Source organism: Myotis daubentonii, chromosome 11 (assembly GCF_963259705.1).
Source record: "Myotis daubentonii chromosome 11, mMyoDau2.1, whole genome shotgun sequence".
In the NCBI taxonomy this organism is placed as follows: Eukaryota; Metazoa; Chordata; class Mammalia; order Chiroptera; family Vespertilionidae; genus Myotis; species Myotis daubentonii.
In genome coordinates, this window is record NC_081850.1 from 75,141,865 (window position 1) to 75,161,561 (window position 19,697).

At 39.5% G+C, this 19,697-nt stretch overlaps 1 protein-coding gene across 4 annotated transcripts in view; it reads left to right on the forward strand.

The window, feature by feature from the left end:
- Positions 1-19,697, forward strand: part of PBX3 (PBX homeobox 3) — a 201,905-nt gene that overhangs the window by 172,514 nt on the left and 9,694 nt on the right. For all 4 annotated transcript variants that reach the window (XM_059658047.1, XM_059658050.1, XM_059658049.1 and 1 more), the window contains one exon: positions 534-669. In XM_059658047.1, coding sequence (XP_059514030.1) covers positions 534-669 — 136 coding nt within the window. The remainder of the gene's footprint in view (positions 1-533; positions 670-19,697) is intronic.

The window sequence follows — 19,697 nt, forward strand, 5'->3', positions numbered from 1 at the left end:
AGGAAATCTTTCCTGACACCATAATCTGTTAGGTTCCCCTCTGATACACTCTCATTATATCTTATGCTTGCCCTTCATCGTACTTGATATGGTCACCACAATTTGTAATTATTTATTTCTGTGATACTTGTCTAATATCTTTTTTTCCCCTAATTTTCTACTTTTCACTTTAACCCTCCAATCTCCTATAGAAACTCTCTGGTAGGTATTATCTGTTTTATTCCAACTGAATCTTTATTAAATATCTAGAACACATTAGATCCTTAGTAAGTATTTGTTGAATAAATTAACGAATGAAGTTAATTGTGCTTTACCATTCTAGTATTTTTCTTAGTGATTCTAAATCTTAAAATGTGTTGGCTAGTGCTTTGGAGGATGCCGAGAGCATAATTTATAATACCATATTGATAAATTAGACCCCAAGAATGTTTAAAAATAGAAATCTATTTTTTTTTTTGGTATGATCCTAATTAATATATCTCTCTTTGGTTAATGCTTATTATAACTACAATTCTTTTTGTTTTTTGTCATAGACGAAAAAGGCGTAACTTCAGTAAACAAGCCACAGAAATCTTGAATGAATATTTTTACTCACACCTCAGCAACCCCTACCCCAGTGAAGAAGCCAAAGAGGAGCTGGCCAAGAAATGCAGCATCACAGTGTCACAGGTGAGTGAGGACTTCATGGGTCTGTCTTGTTTCCCCAGTAATATACAAACCCTGTTCTTTCCTCAGAGCATTCTCGCCAAATTTCATATCCAAATGTTTCATCAACAGAGAAGACACAAAGAAAACATATATATTTCCACATTTCTATTCAAGTTTTTAAGTTTAATTTTTTTTAAAACCTAAGTGGCAAGGAGACAAGATAGTCACCCACCACCCTCGTGTAAATCTTTGATAGAAAGGACATAAACATGCCATGGGAAGAGATAGTTTAGTGGCATGTAGTCCTAATTTTCCCAATTCGGATGACTGGCTGAAGCTTCCTCCAGTGAGAAACCAATTCACTTGTTGCTGAAAGGAACTCTATATATATATAAAAGGCTAAGTGTCTGTCCGTTCGACCAGTAGTTATGATGCGCACTGACACCAGGGAGAAGACACTCAACGCAGGAACTGCCATGCCGCGCACTGGCCATTTAAAAATAAACGGCACCACAGACCTGTTGCCAACGAACCAACACTCGGCTTCCCCCAAGTGGGACACAGGCCCCGCCACCACCCCAGAGCGACACCCCACCAGATCGCAGCCAACGCTGCCAAGACCCCATGGCACAAAATGCGGGGCCCAGCCCAACCCGGAAACGGTTGATGGTGGGCGCCAGGTAATGACATCATGTAGCAATGCCCAGCTTCCTCTCCCTAGCAACTAGCCCCCTTGAAGTTTCTTCAGCCCAAGAACCCGACTTGCTTTATAGCCAGGTGCAAACATTTTACAGTTTAACCAAATGTTTGTGAAGTGTTTTCACATGCCTCATCTCATTTGATTCTCACAGAAGTCCTGGAGTAGGTAGAAAGGAGACTCGGTAGAATTCTATTTTCTTTTCATTAGTCAATAAAACAGATTTACAAAGTTTAGAAACTTGACCTGACTGAAAAGTAAGAAACGGTGGAACTTGAAAATGACTTCAGGTTTTCTCACTGTGCAGAATATAGTCAAACACTGCTAAAGTTAAATATTTTACCCTTTGTTCTCCCTGCAATTTGTGATCTACAATAATAATCTGCTTCATGTTGATATTTACTGTTGTGTTGCTGACAATTACCTGAAAGAGAAGTTGGGGTGCTTCACAGGGCTGGAAAAAGTTTAGCTAAATCAGAAAGCGGGTCTAATTAAGCAAGTTTATTTTTTATTTATGTAATATGTAATATGCTAATTAGACTGGGAGACCTTCCAGGAGACCTTCCAGACGTTCTTCTGGACAAAGCCATGGTGGTGGGGCTGAGGTAGAGGCAGTTAGGGGCCAAGAGGGGAGGGCAGTTGGGGGTGATCAGGCTGGCGGGCGAGGGGCGGGGGGGCTGTTGGGGGTGAGCAGGCCGGCAGGCAGAGTGCTTAGGGGCAATCTGGCAGGCAGGCAGGTGAACGGTTAGGAGCCAGCAATCGCAGGCTGGGCTGAGGGACACCCCCCCCCCCCCGCACCAATTTCGTGCACCGGGCCACTAGTATATATATATAAAAGGCTAAGTTGACTCACGCATGCGTGATACATATAAAGCTCTCTCTGGCGCCGATCGCATGCATGTGTTTTGATCTGTCATTGTCAATTATATATTTGGTTGACACTTCTATTATAGAGAAAGGGTGAATAGCGATATTAAAATATTTCTTCTAATTAATTTCCTTTCAGTGTGCATGAATCCATGCACCAGGACACTAATTTCATATAACTTTGGTGAAAGCTTTGAGGAATTCACCAAGTACTTTCTTGATAACCTTGCTATTATGATATTTGGGTCCCAGTGATTTCTGTGCTTTCTTGTTATTCATTAAACAGAAAAATTAAGTTCATTCCTTTCACTGTTTTGTATTTTATTTCAAAGGTCGGTTTTTAATAAATTGTAGCCCTGAAGTTGTCATTATCTAACAAAAATACATTTCATTTTAAGCAGGTATACTGATATTTAGATTAAGGATTGGCAACACATAAATAAACAACTGTACCTCCTTTAAAAATAAGTATATCCAGTTGATATTGGCTTGAAAATGCAGTTTTATTTAAATATTCATATTGATGCTTATAGATTTTCATTTGAATATTATTTCTTTATACCATGCATATGTAATAGTTACCAACCTGTTCTTGCAGTGGAGCTTAAGGAAAAGCTGACTCTTGCCAGAAATTTCAATGTTTCCTAGAGGTCACGTAACACAAAAATTTTTAAGTAGTTTCTAAATAAATACTCCTGCTCGTGCATCTGAAGTGCAAGATACTAAAGTTCCCCTTCACATTCCAATGAAAGTCAATGTTATTTGAGGGAATAGGAGCTGGGTTGAAGATGTTATCCAGCTCTTGTCTTGGCATTAGTTTCCATAGAACCTCTAAACTTAGATTTATAATTGACATTTTATTTAATATTTATTGTCATTGTCCTATGAAATAGTGGTATTTCTTGATTTTTTCTTTTGTGGGGAGGTGGTCCTCAGATTGAAATGGAATATAGTCAATTTGAGTTACCAGCTTATGAAAACATGCATTTTATAAAACATTACTATCTGGGTTATGTAGTACTCATTGCCACTTGAAATACTAAGGAACAATATAATTTGCTGGATTAGACAGGGCAGGTGAAATTAAAAGTGCACTTATGTCAAGTGGGTGTTTTCTGGTGTATGTGCATTTCCCCAAGCATTAGTGAAAGGATTGGGCTCAAGCTGAACACCAGCTGATGATGCCAAGCCTGGTTTTCTGGTTTTCTTAACAGCATTCTGACTTAGAATTCTAATGTTTGCAGGTCCAATTTAAAATAATGTGTTTTTGTGGTTCCTCTTCTTTTCTTTCTTTTTTATTTCTATAACATACTTACCATTGGAAAATAACACAGATCATACACATTTTTCAAAAACTGAGATGCTCCTGGTTTTTCATTAGTTGGAGTTTTAGCGTTTTGTGTGCAATGTAGGGTTTGCTTAACATACTGCTGTGTAATAAGTGAGGGAAAAGTTTCCTCTGACTACTCTAAACCAGGGAAGTTTTGCTTGCCTTCTAAAGTAGGATAGGAACCCATTTACCAGTGATTTTAATAAACAACAACTTACTTAATTACTAAATTAATTACTTAATCATTTCACTTGTTTTCTATAGAAAAATGACTTCGTTAGGTTTTGAAATTTTTTTAGTAGATGCTTTAGTGGTAGAAATAACATAGACACAGATATATTACTCTGTCTAATAAGCAGTTCCTAGTCTTATTTCTCCCAGGTCAGCCTTTCAAATGCAAAATTTCAATGATCAGTTTAAATTCTGACTTTTTCTTCTCCTTTTTACTCTTTTCTGCCTAAAAAGTTAATTTCCCCTCAACAACTCCTTTACCCTACACCACTGAATGGGAACAATGATGTCATTTTAACTCTTGAAGGCATCAGTTACTAACCTTATAAATTAGTATCCTTACCCTAACCGGTTTGGCTGAGTGGATAGAGCATTGGCCTGCGGACTCAAGGGTCCCGGGTTTGATTCCAGTCAAGGACATGTACCTTGGTTGCAGGCACATCCCCAATGGGGAGTGTGCAGGAGGCAGCTGATCAATGTTTCTCTCTCATCGATGTTTCTAACTCTCTATCCCTCTCCCCTTCGTCTCTGTAAAAAATCAATAAAATATATTTTAAAAAAATAAATTAGTATCCTTTTGTTTATATTGTTTAGAAGTTAAAGCAGAAAATGTTCTAGACCTGACATGTTATCTACTTTCATATATATATATATATATTTTAAACATTGTTTAAAATATACATCATACTAAAATACAATTACATTTAAAATCCAGAAATTTTCCCTTAGGAGAATAGTGATTGGAAAGTGGACTGTTTCCTGATTTAAACAATGATTCCATGGGTGTATTAACTTTATGTAAATTTATCAAGTTCTATATGATGTGTGTTTCTTTTTTGTATATATGTATTTTTACTTGACTAACGTTTACTTACAAAACAACAGACATGCCCTCATGGAACTTACATTTTCCTGGGGGATATAAACAGATAAAATAAGTAAATGAGATGATAAATAAGAAAGTGATAGGTGTTAATGGAGAAAAATAAAGGAAGGGAAAGGGAACAGGAAATTCAGAGTGCAATTTTTAATAAGTTATTAAAGAAAGCCCCTCATAAGATAACATCTTTTGGTAAAGATTGAAGGAGATGAATTAGCAAACCATGTCGCGAATTGGTGAAGAACATTCAGGCAGAGGGAACAGTAAGTGCAAACATCTGAGGTAAAAGTGGCCTGAGCAGGTGGTAGAAATAATAGGAGATGAAGTCAAAGAGAATGTGAGGTCCAAATGATGCAGGGGTTTTATAGACCACTAGAGGCCCAGTGCATGAATTCGTGCACCAGTGGGGTCTTTCGGCCTGGCCTGCGGGATCAGGCCAAAACCAGCTTTCCAACATCCCCCGAGAGGTCCCAGATTGCAAGAGGGCACAGGCCAGGCCAAGGGACCCCACTGGTGCACGATAGGGGCCGGGGAGGGATGTGGGAGGTTGACCAGCTGGGGAGGGACCGCAGGAGGGCTCCAGGCTGTGTCCGGCTTGTATTGCTCAGTCCTGATCAGCCAGACCCCAGCAGCAAGTTAATAGGTTATTAAAGAAAGCTACTGGTCAGAGTGTCTGCCCCCTAGTGGTCAGTGCATGTCACAGTAACTGGCCGACTGCCCCCTGGTGCACATCATAGTGAGCGGTTGAGTGGCCTTAGTATATCATTAGCATATTACACTTTGGTTGAACAGACAACCAGACACTTAGCATATTAGGCTTTTATTCTATAGGATGGTAATAACTTGAGCTTTTAAGGAAAACTGAGGAATGACATGCTCTGACTTAATTTTAACAGGGTCACCAAGGCAGCTTTGTTGACAATAGACCCTGAAAGCAAAGGGAAGCAGAGACACCTGGTAGAGTGCCACTGCCTATCACCGAGTAAGACGATGGTGCCTTGGGCCAGGATAATAGTTGTAGAGGTGACGAGAGGTGGCTGGACTCCAGATAATTGTGAAGGGATAGCGAGAGGTTTTCTGATAGATTAGATTAGGATGTAAGAGAAGAGAGAGTAAAGGATGACTAATTTTTGGCCTGAGCAGTGCAAGGATGGAATTGTCATGAAATGTGTTGGGGAAGGTTTGGGGAGGAGCAGGTCTTGGGGAGAGAAAGATCTGGAGTTTGATTTTGGACGTATTAATATATATTGTAGTTTTAAAACTTTACTGTACATTATAATATATAAATAGGCAGAAGTAAGTAAAAAATTTACAATTTTTATTAGTCCTACATTAATTTATGCTAATATATTATAAAGATAAATATCCTTAATATGGAATTATAGGCAGATCTCAGAATTTGAAATCTCTGCTGTCCTAAGGCCTGGTTTGATTAAGCTGGAGTTCCCCTTTTACATTGCACCCTGAAAATTCACAAAAGAAGAAATTATTTCAAATGTCATAAGCCCTGAGAATCATACTTAGATTGTCACATATTCTTAGTTAGTGGAGAAGATATTAATATGCTTTTACTTTTTGGAATAGAGCTAACTTGCACTGATTATTCAAGTTAGCAAGTCACAAAAATCTCCATTGTTCTCCTGATTCCAATTTTGAATTTAAAGAATTCTGGCTGTACTTTCTGTGCTAGAAGTTTTTAGAATGAAAAATATTAACTTATTCTTCACTGCTAGTCTAATTGAAAATGTACTGTAAAGAAAAGATTGGCTTTTTTTTTTTTTAACAGATGAAAACCTGAAATGGTAAGAAGGTTAATTGGCAGCATTAAGATTCATTCTTTCATTCATTCGTTTATTCAGCTAACGCATTTTGGAACCTTTACAGTGGTGCACAAGACGCACTTTTATAAATAGTCCGGTATGAAGAAAAGTGCCTAAAACCCTTACAGATGAGGAGACTGATGTTCACAGAAATTAATGATTTGACAAGAGACACAGGTCTTCTGGAGGGCTGGAGGTTCTTACACAGAGGTTCTTGATAAAAAGGAAGAAACTGGATGTTTACTTTTTTCCAGTAAGAGGCAGTGTGATTCCTCTGTCCCTGAGGCCTCAGCTGCAGAGTCCTGGTTTGTGAGGCACAGGCCAGGGCTTTTATCACTAAGGCTGCATCATTCCCCCCAGCTACTTCAGAGACTCCAGGCTAGTTAGTAGTCTGAGATCTCCTTACTCATTAAACTACTTATTCCAAAGCAGTGAGTATTCACTAAGCTAATTAAAATTTGTAAGTAAGATTTCCTTATTAAAAAAATGTATTAAAATAAGAAGAAGCCTGTTAAAATAATAATTAGAACAGGGGAAAAGATGACTATCAAATTACAGTATCCTTTTCAGCTATCCATAAAGGCCTTTTCTGTTACTTTGGCGGTAGATAGAAGGCAGAAATAGATTGTGCTGTGAGTATGCAATTGGTAAACTGGAGACAAGTTGAAGGAAAGTGGCAGCTATTTGTTAAAGTGGTTCTTCCACACTGTCTTAAAAGAAGGCTGCAGACCCTCTGTTCTGTAAAGGCTCTGATTGTGTCCTAGTGGAGATGGGGTATCATTAAACAGTGTGCAGAGAACAAAGGAGCTGGTTGTAAAAAGATGGGAGCTTTGAGGATGCTGTAATGCTGAGTACAGATAAGGAGTTATCTGCAAGATTTAAAGAAAACAAGGGAAGCCTCTGATATCTTTGTTGTTGTTTTCTACAATCAGCACTATAATTAGCATGGTCCCTAAAGCTTACTCCAGTGATGTCAGGTATTATATTTACTTTACAGTTGACTTTTAAAGGGAATCTCCAATACTCATTTAACATGATGCCCAAACTAAGGAGAGATAGAGACTGTTTCCACCTTAGGTGTAGTTTTTGAGTTTTTCTATACCATACAAGAAGCCATAATCAGAATCATGGTCCCTCTGGTTTTTGTCCTTGTCACCTTCTTTTGCCTATTTTTTCCTTGTGAGTATTCCCGTCAGTCTCTCCTTATGCCTGTCCCTGATCATTACATCTCACCTTTCCATGGCCTTGCTTCCATGAGGCATGTCAGACCAATAGGCCAATATATTAGTCAGGGTCCCAGCAGAAAACAGATGGCACACGTAAATTAGAATAATTTGAAGAGAGTTTAATAAAGTGACTATGACAGAAGTATAGACAGAGTGTAGGGAAGCCACAAAGGATAATACTAGTAATGCTTGGTTCTGTTACCCAACCAAGACATAGGGGTGCATGGAGAACAGTAACTGAGACCTTAAGTAAAGACAGTGAGGGAGTCAGGGGAACAAACACTCTGAGACCTTACTTTCCTCTCTTCTCATCTCCTACCAGTGACTTCTTTGGTTAGAAGCCTGAGGGCTTATAGGTCTGTCTCTGTTGTGTACTAGGCATTGCGCTTGGCACTGTGGCAAACAAAGATGAATAAGATAGGGTTCTTTAGCCTTAGAAATGTCAAATCTCTTGGGGGAGAAAAGCATGTTACTGAGAGGAGACAAAAGTTACCTGGGAGAGTGCACAGGTGCCTATGGATTTATGTCCTACTGAGAGGATAAGGAAAGTCTTCCAGTTTATTAGCTCTGTGACCTTGAGCAAGTCATTTAACCTACTGTGCCTCATTTCCTCATATATATAATTTGGATAAAAATAGCATGTATTTCATAGGGTTATGGGAAATTAGGTTCAATAAAATATGTAGAGCACCTAGCAGAATGCCTACCACAGAGTAAGAAGATGTAACAATAAAAATGATTATGCTATTTCTCTTGTCTTGAATGGCCTAACCCTGTCATTGCTACACAAAGATAGATATCATATTAATTACTATTCAACGCTCATTTCAAATATCAGTTCTATAACTAAATAATGAATTGTTTAATGCTATTCCCCAAATAGGTGGTGAATTCCATGTTGATAGGGACTGCGGTCTTATTCAGTACTATATTCTAAACACCTAGCACAATGTACAGCACATAGACACTCAATGAATGTTGAAGAAACGATTTAGTTAAAAAGTCCAGCTTGAGCTTGATTGGGGAAGGTCTGCAATTATGGTATTTAAATATTTAGATGTCTGCAGTTATGCGTGCAATTTTGAGATTGATCAGTTTACATGCCTGTTTTGCATTAATTAATTTATTCAACAGTATTTATGCAACTAGTGATTTGGTTACTATGCTCCATATCATAGTGAGTACAACAGAGATTCTGTCCTTGTGGAGCTTATTCTAATGAGGAGAGAAGGATAATTGAGATATATAATTATAAATAATAACATATGCAAATATTATATTACTAGAGGCCTGTTGCATGAAAAGATTCATGCAGTAGGCCTTCCCTTCCCTTGGCTGCCGGAACTGGTTTTCCTCCGGCACCCGGGACCCAGGCCTTCCCTCCAGCTGGAGCCGCCTTCAAGCCTTCACTCCGCTGCTTTGTGCCTACATATGAAAATTAACCGCAATCTTTGTGGGTGGTTAATTTGCGTATCTCGCTGATTAGCCAATGGGAGGTGTAGCGAAGGTATGGTCAATTACCATGATTATCTATTATTAGATAGGATATTAGATAGGATGGTGGTAAGTGCTATGAAATGAATTATGGGAGATAAGGAATTCTGGGTTGAGGTATGTGATTAGATTGAAAGATAATCCTAGCACCAGAATGTAAGGTCAGTTTTAGGGGGAACCAATAGGATGAAAGTGACTACATAAATTATTGGTATAATTCAGGCAAGAGGTGGTGAAGATTCAAATTAGGCCACTGATAGTAGAAAATAGGGATAGATTTGAAAGTATTTTGTTGGTAGAACTGATATTTTGGAGATGGGTAAATAATTGGATATGAATTTGAATGTTATGGTAATAAGTACTATGAAATTAATTAGGGGAGATAAAGAATTCTGGGTTGAGGTATATAATCAGAGGCAATCCAATGGCCTGGGCTTGTGACTTGCCCTAGCTAAGCTCTGAGCCCAGGAGTGGAAGAGGGTAAAAGAACTAATGGGTTACCGTAACCCCACTGGGACCTTGTCAGATGACTGGGCTGAAGATCAAGGGAGAAAAGTTCTAAAGTAGCAGTTCTCTACCTGTGGGTCGCGACCCCTTTGGGGGTCGAACGACCCTTTCACAGGGGTCGCCTAAGACCATAGGAAAACACATATAATTACATATTGTTTTTGTGATTAATCACTATGCTTTAATTATGTTCAATTTGTAACAATGAAATTGGGGGTCACCACAACATGAGGAACTGTATTAAAGGGTCGCAGCATTAGGAAGGTTGAGAATCAATGTTAAAGTAATATAAATAGTTTCATTTTCTCCCTCTTGATTCCCTAAAGTTAGATATTTAGGAAATATGACCCTGGAGGCACTCCAGATTTTTTTAACCAAAACTAAGTTTTGTTACTTGTGTTCCATTTAGGCAGTGGTACTATCATTTCTTATTACTCATTTTGAGAAATTGATACTTTAACTCCAGATGATTGTACTTAGTATAGGAAGATGCAGAAAAGTCACTCAGACTCTACTCCACCATTATTAAGTAGCAATGTGACCTTACGCTAATTATTTAACCTGAAGTTTCTATTGTTTGATCTGTAGAATTAGGATAATAATATTTTCATCAGAGGTTTGAGGGCTAAATGAGATCATATATGTTACAGTGCCGGGCATATCATTAGTGCTTGCTAAATGCAAATCTGTCACCCATTCAAACCAGTTTTCTTGCTGGGTATGTTGTGCAGACAGAGCCGTGTAAAGGTGCCAAGAGAAAGAGGGAACAGAGGCTGTGCCCTCCAGCAAACCAGTGTGCAGGCAGCCCAGCCCTTCACAGGCTCCACAAAGGTGAGAGCCCGGGGGCCATGGGATGGCCAGGGTTTGGCAAGTGGGGTTATGTTTATTAGTTTTGAATAGATCTACCTACCCTTGTTGTATTTTTTACTCTAAAAATGTATGTGATTTGTTTTTAGAATTATGTATGTTGAAAGGGTAATATATCTTTTGAGGACATTTTATTTTTTTTAATTATTTAAAAAAAATTTTTTTTAAATAATTCTATTGATTTTTTACAGAGAGGAAGGGAGAAGGATAGAGAGTTAGAAACATGGATGAGAGAGAAGCATCGATCAGCTGCCTCCTGCACACCCCCTACTGGGGATGTGCCTGCAACCAAGTACATGCCCTTGACCGGAATTGAACCTGGGACCCTTCAGTCCCCAGGCCGTCGCTCTATCCCAGCCGTGGGCAAACTACGGCCCGCGGGCCGGATCTGGCCTGTTTGAAATGAATAAAACTAAATAAAAACAAGACCGTACCCTTTTATGTAATGATGCTTACTTTGAATTTATATTAGTTCACACAAACACTCCATCCATGCTTTTGTTCAGGCCCTCCGGTCCAGTTTAAGAACCCATTGTGGCCCTCGAGTCAAAAAGTTTGCCTACCCCTCTATCCAGTGAGCCAAACCAGCTAGGGCTTTGAGGACATTTTAAATAAATTCAGTGAAAATTTCTGGATTTTTAAGAAGTAAAGAAAACTGGGGTATGTATTTGGTAGGGACTGGTATTTGATTAAATAAGGGTTTCCACGAAACAAAAGGCTTGACTATAGAACACTGAATAAACTTTGATGTTTTCATTTACAGGAATTAGATTGACATGACACTTATCTAGACAAAAAATCTGGCCCATTATTGTTTATTAAAGAGTGCTCTTGAGTTTAGTTCTGGGATGCTGGTGTGTCACCTGGTAAAGGGCTCCACCTTTCAGTGCAGCTGATGGGAGGTAGTTTCACAGTTGAGTTGTCAGTGTTCCAAAATCTGCCAAAGGCTTTCCATGGAGCTTATGCAGGAACCTATTCAGTTGTACACCTAGCACATTTTATTTTTTTAAAAGAGAATTTTAAAGAAAAGCATCTTTAACTGAAAATATCATCTGTGGTCATTTAGAACTGCCCCTCAGCACGTGTTTTAGGGAGACGAATGGTGTCATCTCTTTTCTATGTGCTGTGGCCGGGAGGCTGACGTTTTATATACTTTTACAGATGAACCTCTTTGTGAATGTCATGAGTACTTATCAGTCTATCATGCATAGAATAGAAAGGGCAAAGCCAGACTGTGAGGGTGTCAGTACATTATGGCAATAAAATGTTTCACAGCCTCAAATAAAAAAAATATAGTACTTGACAAGTGAATCTGTTTTAAATTATTTCAAATACTATGGAAACTGAATTTCTATTGTTCAGTTTTCCCATTAGAAGTGGGTTGTGTTTCAAGTTGGTTTTTAAGACAATTGTTAGGAATTTGGAACTTATTTTCTAAAAAGAAAACAGATGATTTGGATTCTTGGGCTAGCCCACATTTAAAAAATAAAAGAGCCAAAATATTTTGCACTGAAAAGGTAGAATATACTTTTATAGCCTTAGCCATTTAATACAATGGAGAAGAAATAAAATTGAGTAAATATTTTTTGAATTTTTAAAATTAAGAGTATTAATTTAGAAGTTCCTACTAGATAAGGGATAGTGGAAAAGCACAGGAAAGGCTGTGTGACCTCAGGCAAGTTACATATAGTTGCTGACTTTATTTCTACATTCGTAACCCTGGATCTTATCTAAATAAGATAATGGATGTAAAGTTCCTGACACAGTGGCTGGCTCATAATGCAGTCTCCATCTATGGCTGCTGTTGTAAATATAGGTATAAGTAGGCTATAAACCTAGGTTTCCTACAAATTCTAGGTCCAGTGCATTGTCATGCAAGTGGCTGTCATGTTGGGGCAGGAATGAGGAGAGAAAAAGAGGCATAGGTAATACCAGCTCCTTATGCAGAGGAGTAGCCCGGCAGGTATGTGCAGATAGGAGCTCTATATTCTCCTCTGCTAGGAAGTTTATTATGCTGAGCACCCCCTTTTTTCTCTCTCTATCTCTCTTTTTTTAATTTAAATTTCTTATTGTTGAAAGTATTACATATGTCTCCTTTTTCTCCCATTTACTTCTCCCACCCCCCAGCACCTGCCCACACCCCCCTACTGTCTGTGTCCATTGGTTATGCTTGTATGCATGCATACAAATCCTTTGGTTGGTCTCTTGCCCTCCCCCTCTAACCCTCCCCTGCCTTCTCTCTGAGGTCTGGTGGGCTGTTCCATGTCCTCATAGCCTTTATCCCACCAGCACTGGGAACATGGACTGGCTCTCCCCAGAATTCAAAGCTCCTGTGAAAAGGGAGACCTGACCTTTGTGACTACAGAAAGCAAGAGGGCTTTGTTGTTGCTCTTTTAAAAAAAACACACCTGTTTTTATTGATTCTTTTTTATTTTTTTGAGATAGAGGAAGGAAGAGGGAGAGAGAGAGAGAAATATTAATGATAGAGAAACATCGATTGGCTGCCTCCTGCATGCCCAGGATTGATCCTGTAACCAGGGCATATGCCCTGACCCGAAATCGAACCAGCGACCTCTTCATCCATGGGACAATGCTCAACCCATGGTGCCACACTGGCCTGGCTATGTTGCTCTTGTTGCTTGTTTGTTCTCAGAAAAGGGAGAGGTAGCATTTATTAGGTGCCTAGTACATCTCAGGCATAGTCCTATGTATTTTAACATGTTGTCTCATTTAATGTTCATGACAGCCCTGTGAGTAGTAGGCATCGTTATCCCACCTTGTACATCAGGAAAGGAGAACATTAGATGACATGACCTGACCAAGGTAACACGGGGGAAATCACAGAGCTGGGGTTCACACACAGGTCTGTCTGGCTCCTAAGGCCTTGCTCAGCTGCCGTCTGGAATGCACACATGTGGTTATGTACAGTATGTCCAGCCTTTATGTCCTTACACTGAGTGTGCATCCTTGGGAGGGCGAGGAGTAGAATGAGATTTAGTTTATTAACACCATTAACATAAAAAATTGAGCAGTCTCTTGCTTCTATCCCTCATTTCAAATTGAATCACATAATGGGGATGAAAACATATTGATTAGGAAGAAACTATTTATTAGAGGTAAAATTGTTTACCATGTAAATATGCTACATGTTCCATTATACCCGACTTGGCATTTCAACATTTCAAAATCTGTTGCATTTAATTAGGCACAGAACATAAAGTGTGCAGCACAAGTAAACATGGGAACCACAATCACATATTTTTCTAAGATTTGTGCTTCATAAATTTTTAGTTTTCTAATCTCAATAATGATGTTTTAGTGTCAGCTGCTTCTTTTCCAAACAAGTGCTGATCCTCTCCCCAATGTGTTTTATGCAGGGAAGCAAAACTAAGGAGGAGCACTAGAGTTCCGCACTTCTGCCTCTCGAAGATTAAGTCTTTATGTAATAATTTTTCTCTTTTAAAAATTTAACATTGTTATTTAAATGATAAATAAATGTAGTGATAGAATTTGAAATGTAAGATGCAACTAATGCTAATTTAAAAATTGCCTTTCAGTGACAGTACAGACATTGTAGATGGCTTAGCTTTTTAATTTGAGCATGGAGTTTTTTTTTAAATGCAAAGCAGTCTGGGAAATTTTAATCACTTGAGATTTACAAAATGTCTGATTTTAATTATTTCAAGAGTTCTTGGGCCTGAATCCCATTCTCCAGATAGAATACAGGAGTGGAATTGCTGGTTCCTGGAGGTGTGTGCGCTGCCCGGGGCCTGGCACTCTCATTCTTAAAGATTGTTAAGTGAGTTCTGCTTTAAAAAGCAGATTGGTTCCCTTTTCCATTGGAAAGTACATTTTTTCTGATTTAAAATACTCCTTATCTGAAATCTCTTTGAATAATACTTGAAAACATACAGGAAAACACAAAAATAGAAATTTCTTATAAATCTACTCTAAAAGATTAGTATGTGTTTCCTAGTAATTTTTTCTGTGTACATGTGCATGTGTGTATATGTGTACATGTGCCCAGCTATGTATGTCTATGTATGACTGTTTTTTAAATTGATTTGAGAGAGAGAGAGAGAGAGAGAGACAGAGAGGAAGGGAGGGAGAGAAACCAATTTGTTGTTCCACTTATTTGTGCATTCATTGGTTGATTCTTGTATGTGCCCTAACCCAGGATAGAACCCCCAACCTTGGCATATCGGAATGATGCTCTAATTAACTGATACGTGACTGTTTTTACCCCCACAAAGTTCTTATGCTGTATGCAAAGAAAGAAATTGCCCCTTTCATCCTCTTTATATTATGAATATAAATATTCTTCCTAACATGATTTTCAGTCAATGATATATTTTATACAGAAGTGTTATTAGTCTCTTTTTTCAGCTATTAAATGTGGGATTGTAGCAAATCTTTTGGCACATATATTTCTAAATATTTCTTCTAGACAAGTTCTCAGTTAGGCCGAGTCAGAGGGTATACACGTATTTGCTAGCTTACTCTCCGGAAAGGTTATACTAAATAATAAGTAAACTGTATCTACCCCATTAGGTTGATTTCTCTAATAGGACTGTTTTTTAGGTCCTGAAGCTGGCAGATTTGTTCTTTGTCTAGCTCTAAAAAGTCTCTGTGATACATAGAGGTGGTTGCCTGCGTGAGCCCTGTTTTTGTAGCTGAAGGTTTTTACTAGGCACACCCCATTCAAGGGGCTCTCACACAAAGAAGTTAAAATGTAATCAGAGCTAGTCTGCTCACTTGAGACAGCAGTCTCGAACTGGGGTATAAATGCGCCACAACGGAAGTGAAGATTTTCCAAAGGGGACTAGGGCGCGCCTGGTGTTAGGGTTTCACTGGCCAGCTTTCCTTAGGTATGTTTGTACTCCTCCAAAAACCCAGGTGCCTCGGAACGTTGCTGTGGTGGGAAGCATGTGTGGGTTTCCCTTTTCCCTCCTCCCCTTTCCCACTTGGCCTTTTCCACTGTATGAAAGGGATACTCCCACCCAGTTCAATGGCTTGTTGCCCCGAAGTATGGGAACTTCTTCAGTGCCCAGCAAGGGGTAATAGGAGATACCATATTATAGCCAAACCTCCTTCAGTCAGCATTTTATAACTCCACACCTCTCTGATTAAGAAATGCATGTGTCATATAAGCATAACCAATGGACATAAGACACTGGGGGATAGGGGAGGCTAGGGGACTGTCTAGGGCGGGGGGGATAAAATGGATACATATGTAATACCCTTTGTAATACTTTAAGCAATAAAAAAAGAAAAAAAAAGAAATGCATGTGTAATAAAACCTTACTTTTGATGGGCAAAATAAGTTTTTATTTATCAAAACAAGTATTTGTATTGCTTTGATCAATTTTAGATTAACTGTAATGATAACTTAATCCAAAAGGATATGTTAAACATGTAAAGCCTTACAATTATAGGAAGTAACATTTAAAATTTTCAATTTTCATATGTTTCTATCATAGAGCATTAAAATATATTGCATTAAGATAATATGGGAGGGAAACGAAATGAAAATACTCTTCCAAGAACAAAAAAGAACACAAAATTTTTAACTGTTAAAGAAAAGCAAGTTTATATATTTTTAAAATGGATGGTGGGTATCAAATGGCCTTCCTACTTAGATTTGGTTGGATATATTTTAAAGAACAGCGTTACTGTTTTATTTTAAAATGTCAACATTCATAACAAACTGAAATAACATTTTTTACAGCTACATAAACTTATAATGAAAAATTATAGATGCCAACTTTAAAAATGTGCAGAGGAGGAAAAATATGTGAGCGGGTACCTGATTTTTCAAAGTTTCTTTAGGGAATTTTCCAGCAAAAGATGTGTAGACCACTGATACAGGACAGGCTCCTGGATGGAAAAGCTGCCTACCTGGCCTCACCAGAACCCATTCCCCACTGCACTTCTAGAAATCTCAGGCTCAAGCTCAGTCTTCCCGCTGCTTAACTGGCACTTAACTGAGCCCATGGTGGGCAGGAAGGGTATGAGACAGCCTACAGAGCCCTCCTCAGCCTTTCCCTTGCCTAGAGCACTCTCCCCAGTCCTGTTCCTTAGCCAGAGCCGTCAGTCCTTCAGGTGCCTTTCATCTTGCTCATCCCCTGATACTCATGCCCCCACCCCCGCCCTCACCTCTCACTGCTCCCTCCTTCTCCCTCACAGAAATGTTCCTCACTCAGATGTCACCACTTCCATGCCAGCGCTCCTCTATCTCCTTTCCTCTTTCCGTATAGAATGGTTTCTCCTTCCTCTTTCACTACAAAGGGGGGTTTAGATGTTAAGGGAAAAGGGAATTAAGTTAGAAAGTAGAATAAGTCTCTGGGATCTTGGAGAGGTCTAGTGAGAGGGAGGCAGCAGCTTATGTTTTTGGTTTGTTTCTGTCAACACAGCTTCTAGAAGTTTGTACTTCTGAAATGTGGAGTCTCAATAAAAATGCTATTGAATTGAATTGAACCGAAGCTGAAGTCCAGTTCAAGTTCCATCTTACCTCGGGAGTCTGCTCTGATTTCCCAGGCCTGCTGGGACTTCTTTTCCTCCAATTTCCTGTTGCACTTAGAATCTGTACTCTACAGCTTGGTGTGCGATCATCACTGCCCTACAATGTTTGCTGACTATTTTGTGTGTTTAGCATTGCTTTCATAATAACCATATTGTATTGTAAATTCGAGGCAGGTAGAGAGGTCCATGTTTATTTTTTCATCTCCCCATGGCACATAGTACTGTAAGCAGGTCCTTGAATAACATTATTTTGTTCAATGTCATTTTGTTATTACATTGAGATACCATAGGAATTTAACTCTTGTTTATATCAATTAATCTAGGGTGAAGTTGGTTTTATTCAACGTTGTTTTGCTTAAAGTCGCAGAACCTGTCGACAACCTAAGTGAGGCCTTCCTTACTGAATTGGCCATAACAGATACTCAGTAAACATATCCCAACTGATTATACAACAGGAAAAAAAAGTGATGGGAAATCCTGAGGTTGAAATCTGGATCCATTATACTTTGCCCTGTGATTTTGGGCAATTTGTGTATAGTCTGGATCGCTTGTTTCTTCATTGATAAAACCTGGGTGGTAGTACTAGCTAATAGTTATCAGGTAATCACTGTGCCAGAATCACTAATGCACCCAACAATTCGATGAGGATGATACTGTATATGAGAGGAGACACAGAAATAATTAGAGTAACCTGCCCCAAATGCTCAGAGTAAGTGGCAGAATGTGGATTTGAAACCAGACCCTGAGTCCCAAGCACTTACCCATATGTGAGACTGCCCATATCTGACTTTTCTAATTCAGAGTTGAAGATTCTAAGTGAAAGTCCAAGTACCTTGTTGAAGAAGGTAAAAAGGCAACACAGAAGTTGAATTTGGTTATATTTGAAAAGGAGTTTTACACCTCCCCACCCACCCCGCAGCTTTAAGAGATAATTGAGCCCTGGTCGGTTTGGCTCAGTGGATAGAGTGTCAGCCTGCAGACTGAAGGGTCCTGGGTTTGATTCCACATGCCTGGATTGTGGGCTCAGATCCCCAATGAGGGGGCGTGCAAGAGACAGCTGATCAATGATTGTCTTTCATCATTGATGTTTCTATCTCTCCCTCTTCCTTCCTCTCCGAAATCAATCCTATATAATAAAAGACAAATATGCAAATTGACTGAACCACAGAAGAACCGGTCACTATGACACACACTGACCACCAGGGGGCAGATGCTCAATGCAGGAACTGCCCCCTGGTGGTCAGTGGGCTCCCACGGGGGGAGCGCTGCTCAGCCAGAAGCCGGGCTGACAGCTGGTAAGCGCAGCAGCAGTGGCGGGAACCTCTCCCGACTCCGTGGCGGTACTAAAGATGTCTGACTGCCAGTTTAGGCCCACTCCTTGGCAGTTGGACATCCCTTGAGGGCTCCTGGACTGTGAGAGGGCGCACGCCGGGCTGAGGGGACTCCCCTCCCCCCTGAGTGCACAAATTTTGTGCACCAGGCCTCTAGTAAATATATAACTAGATAGATAGATAGATATAATTGACACATAACATTGTATAAGTTTCAGGTATACAACTGTTGATTTGATGTAATTATAAATTGTAAAATGATTGCCACCACAGTATTAGCTCCCACCACCATCCAGTCACATAGTTACCATTTCTTTTTTGTAGCGAGAACATTTAAGACCTACTTTGTCAGCAATATTTAAGTTTATTATACAGTATTATTAGCTATGGTCACCATGCTTTACATGAGACCCCCAACTTGTTAATTTTATAAATGATGTTTATACCCTTTGACCAATATTTCTTCCTCTCCTCCCCCCCCCCCCCCCCGCAACTCTGGTAACCACCCCTCTACTATCTGTTTCTCTAGTTTGTGTCTTAGATTTCACATATAAAATCATTTTTAAAAATACTATTATTGATTACAGAGAGCAAGGGAGCAGGATAGAGAGAGAAAAACATTGATGATGAGAGAGAACCATTATTCAGCTGCCTCCTGCACACGCCCCACTGGGGATAGAGCCTACAACCTGGGCATGTGCCCTGACTGAGAATCAAACTGTAACCTCCTGGTTCATAAGTTGAGACTCAACCACTGAGCCATGCTGGCGGGGAAAAACATTTTGCTTTTTAAAAGCAATTGGCAATCTGCAGCTAGATGAGGTTTGGGGAAATGCATGGCTATAGTAAATGGGAGAGACCGGAAGCTTCTCTGGCCACTTCTTGGCTTTGCAGAAGGGCTCCAGAAAATTAGCAGCCAGCAAAATGTTCACTACTCATTCCCCTGATTGCCAAAAACTCACAGTCTGGGAGCTGATAGCAATGAACATCAGTGGAAGGAAGAGAATACTTGTGCTTTTATTCTCATTTTTAATTGATTTTTAAATTCTTGCCTGGCCCTTTGCCTTCTGTATAGTCCAGAGTCATGAATCCTTGATACGTGGCTCAAAAGAGAAGCACAGGACAGTGTATTCCCTTTCCTCCACCAATTTCCTGCCCGTGTTTCTATTCAGGGACCTGTGTGCACGCCATCCAGTTCAGAGATGGAGCAAGCTCTGCTTGCTTAGTGCCCCCTGTGTACAGCCTGGCTCCACCGAGAGCACGTGTAGGAGGGGCCA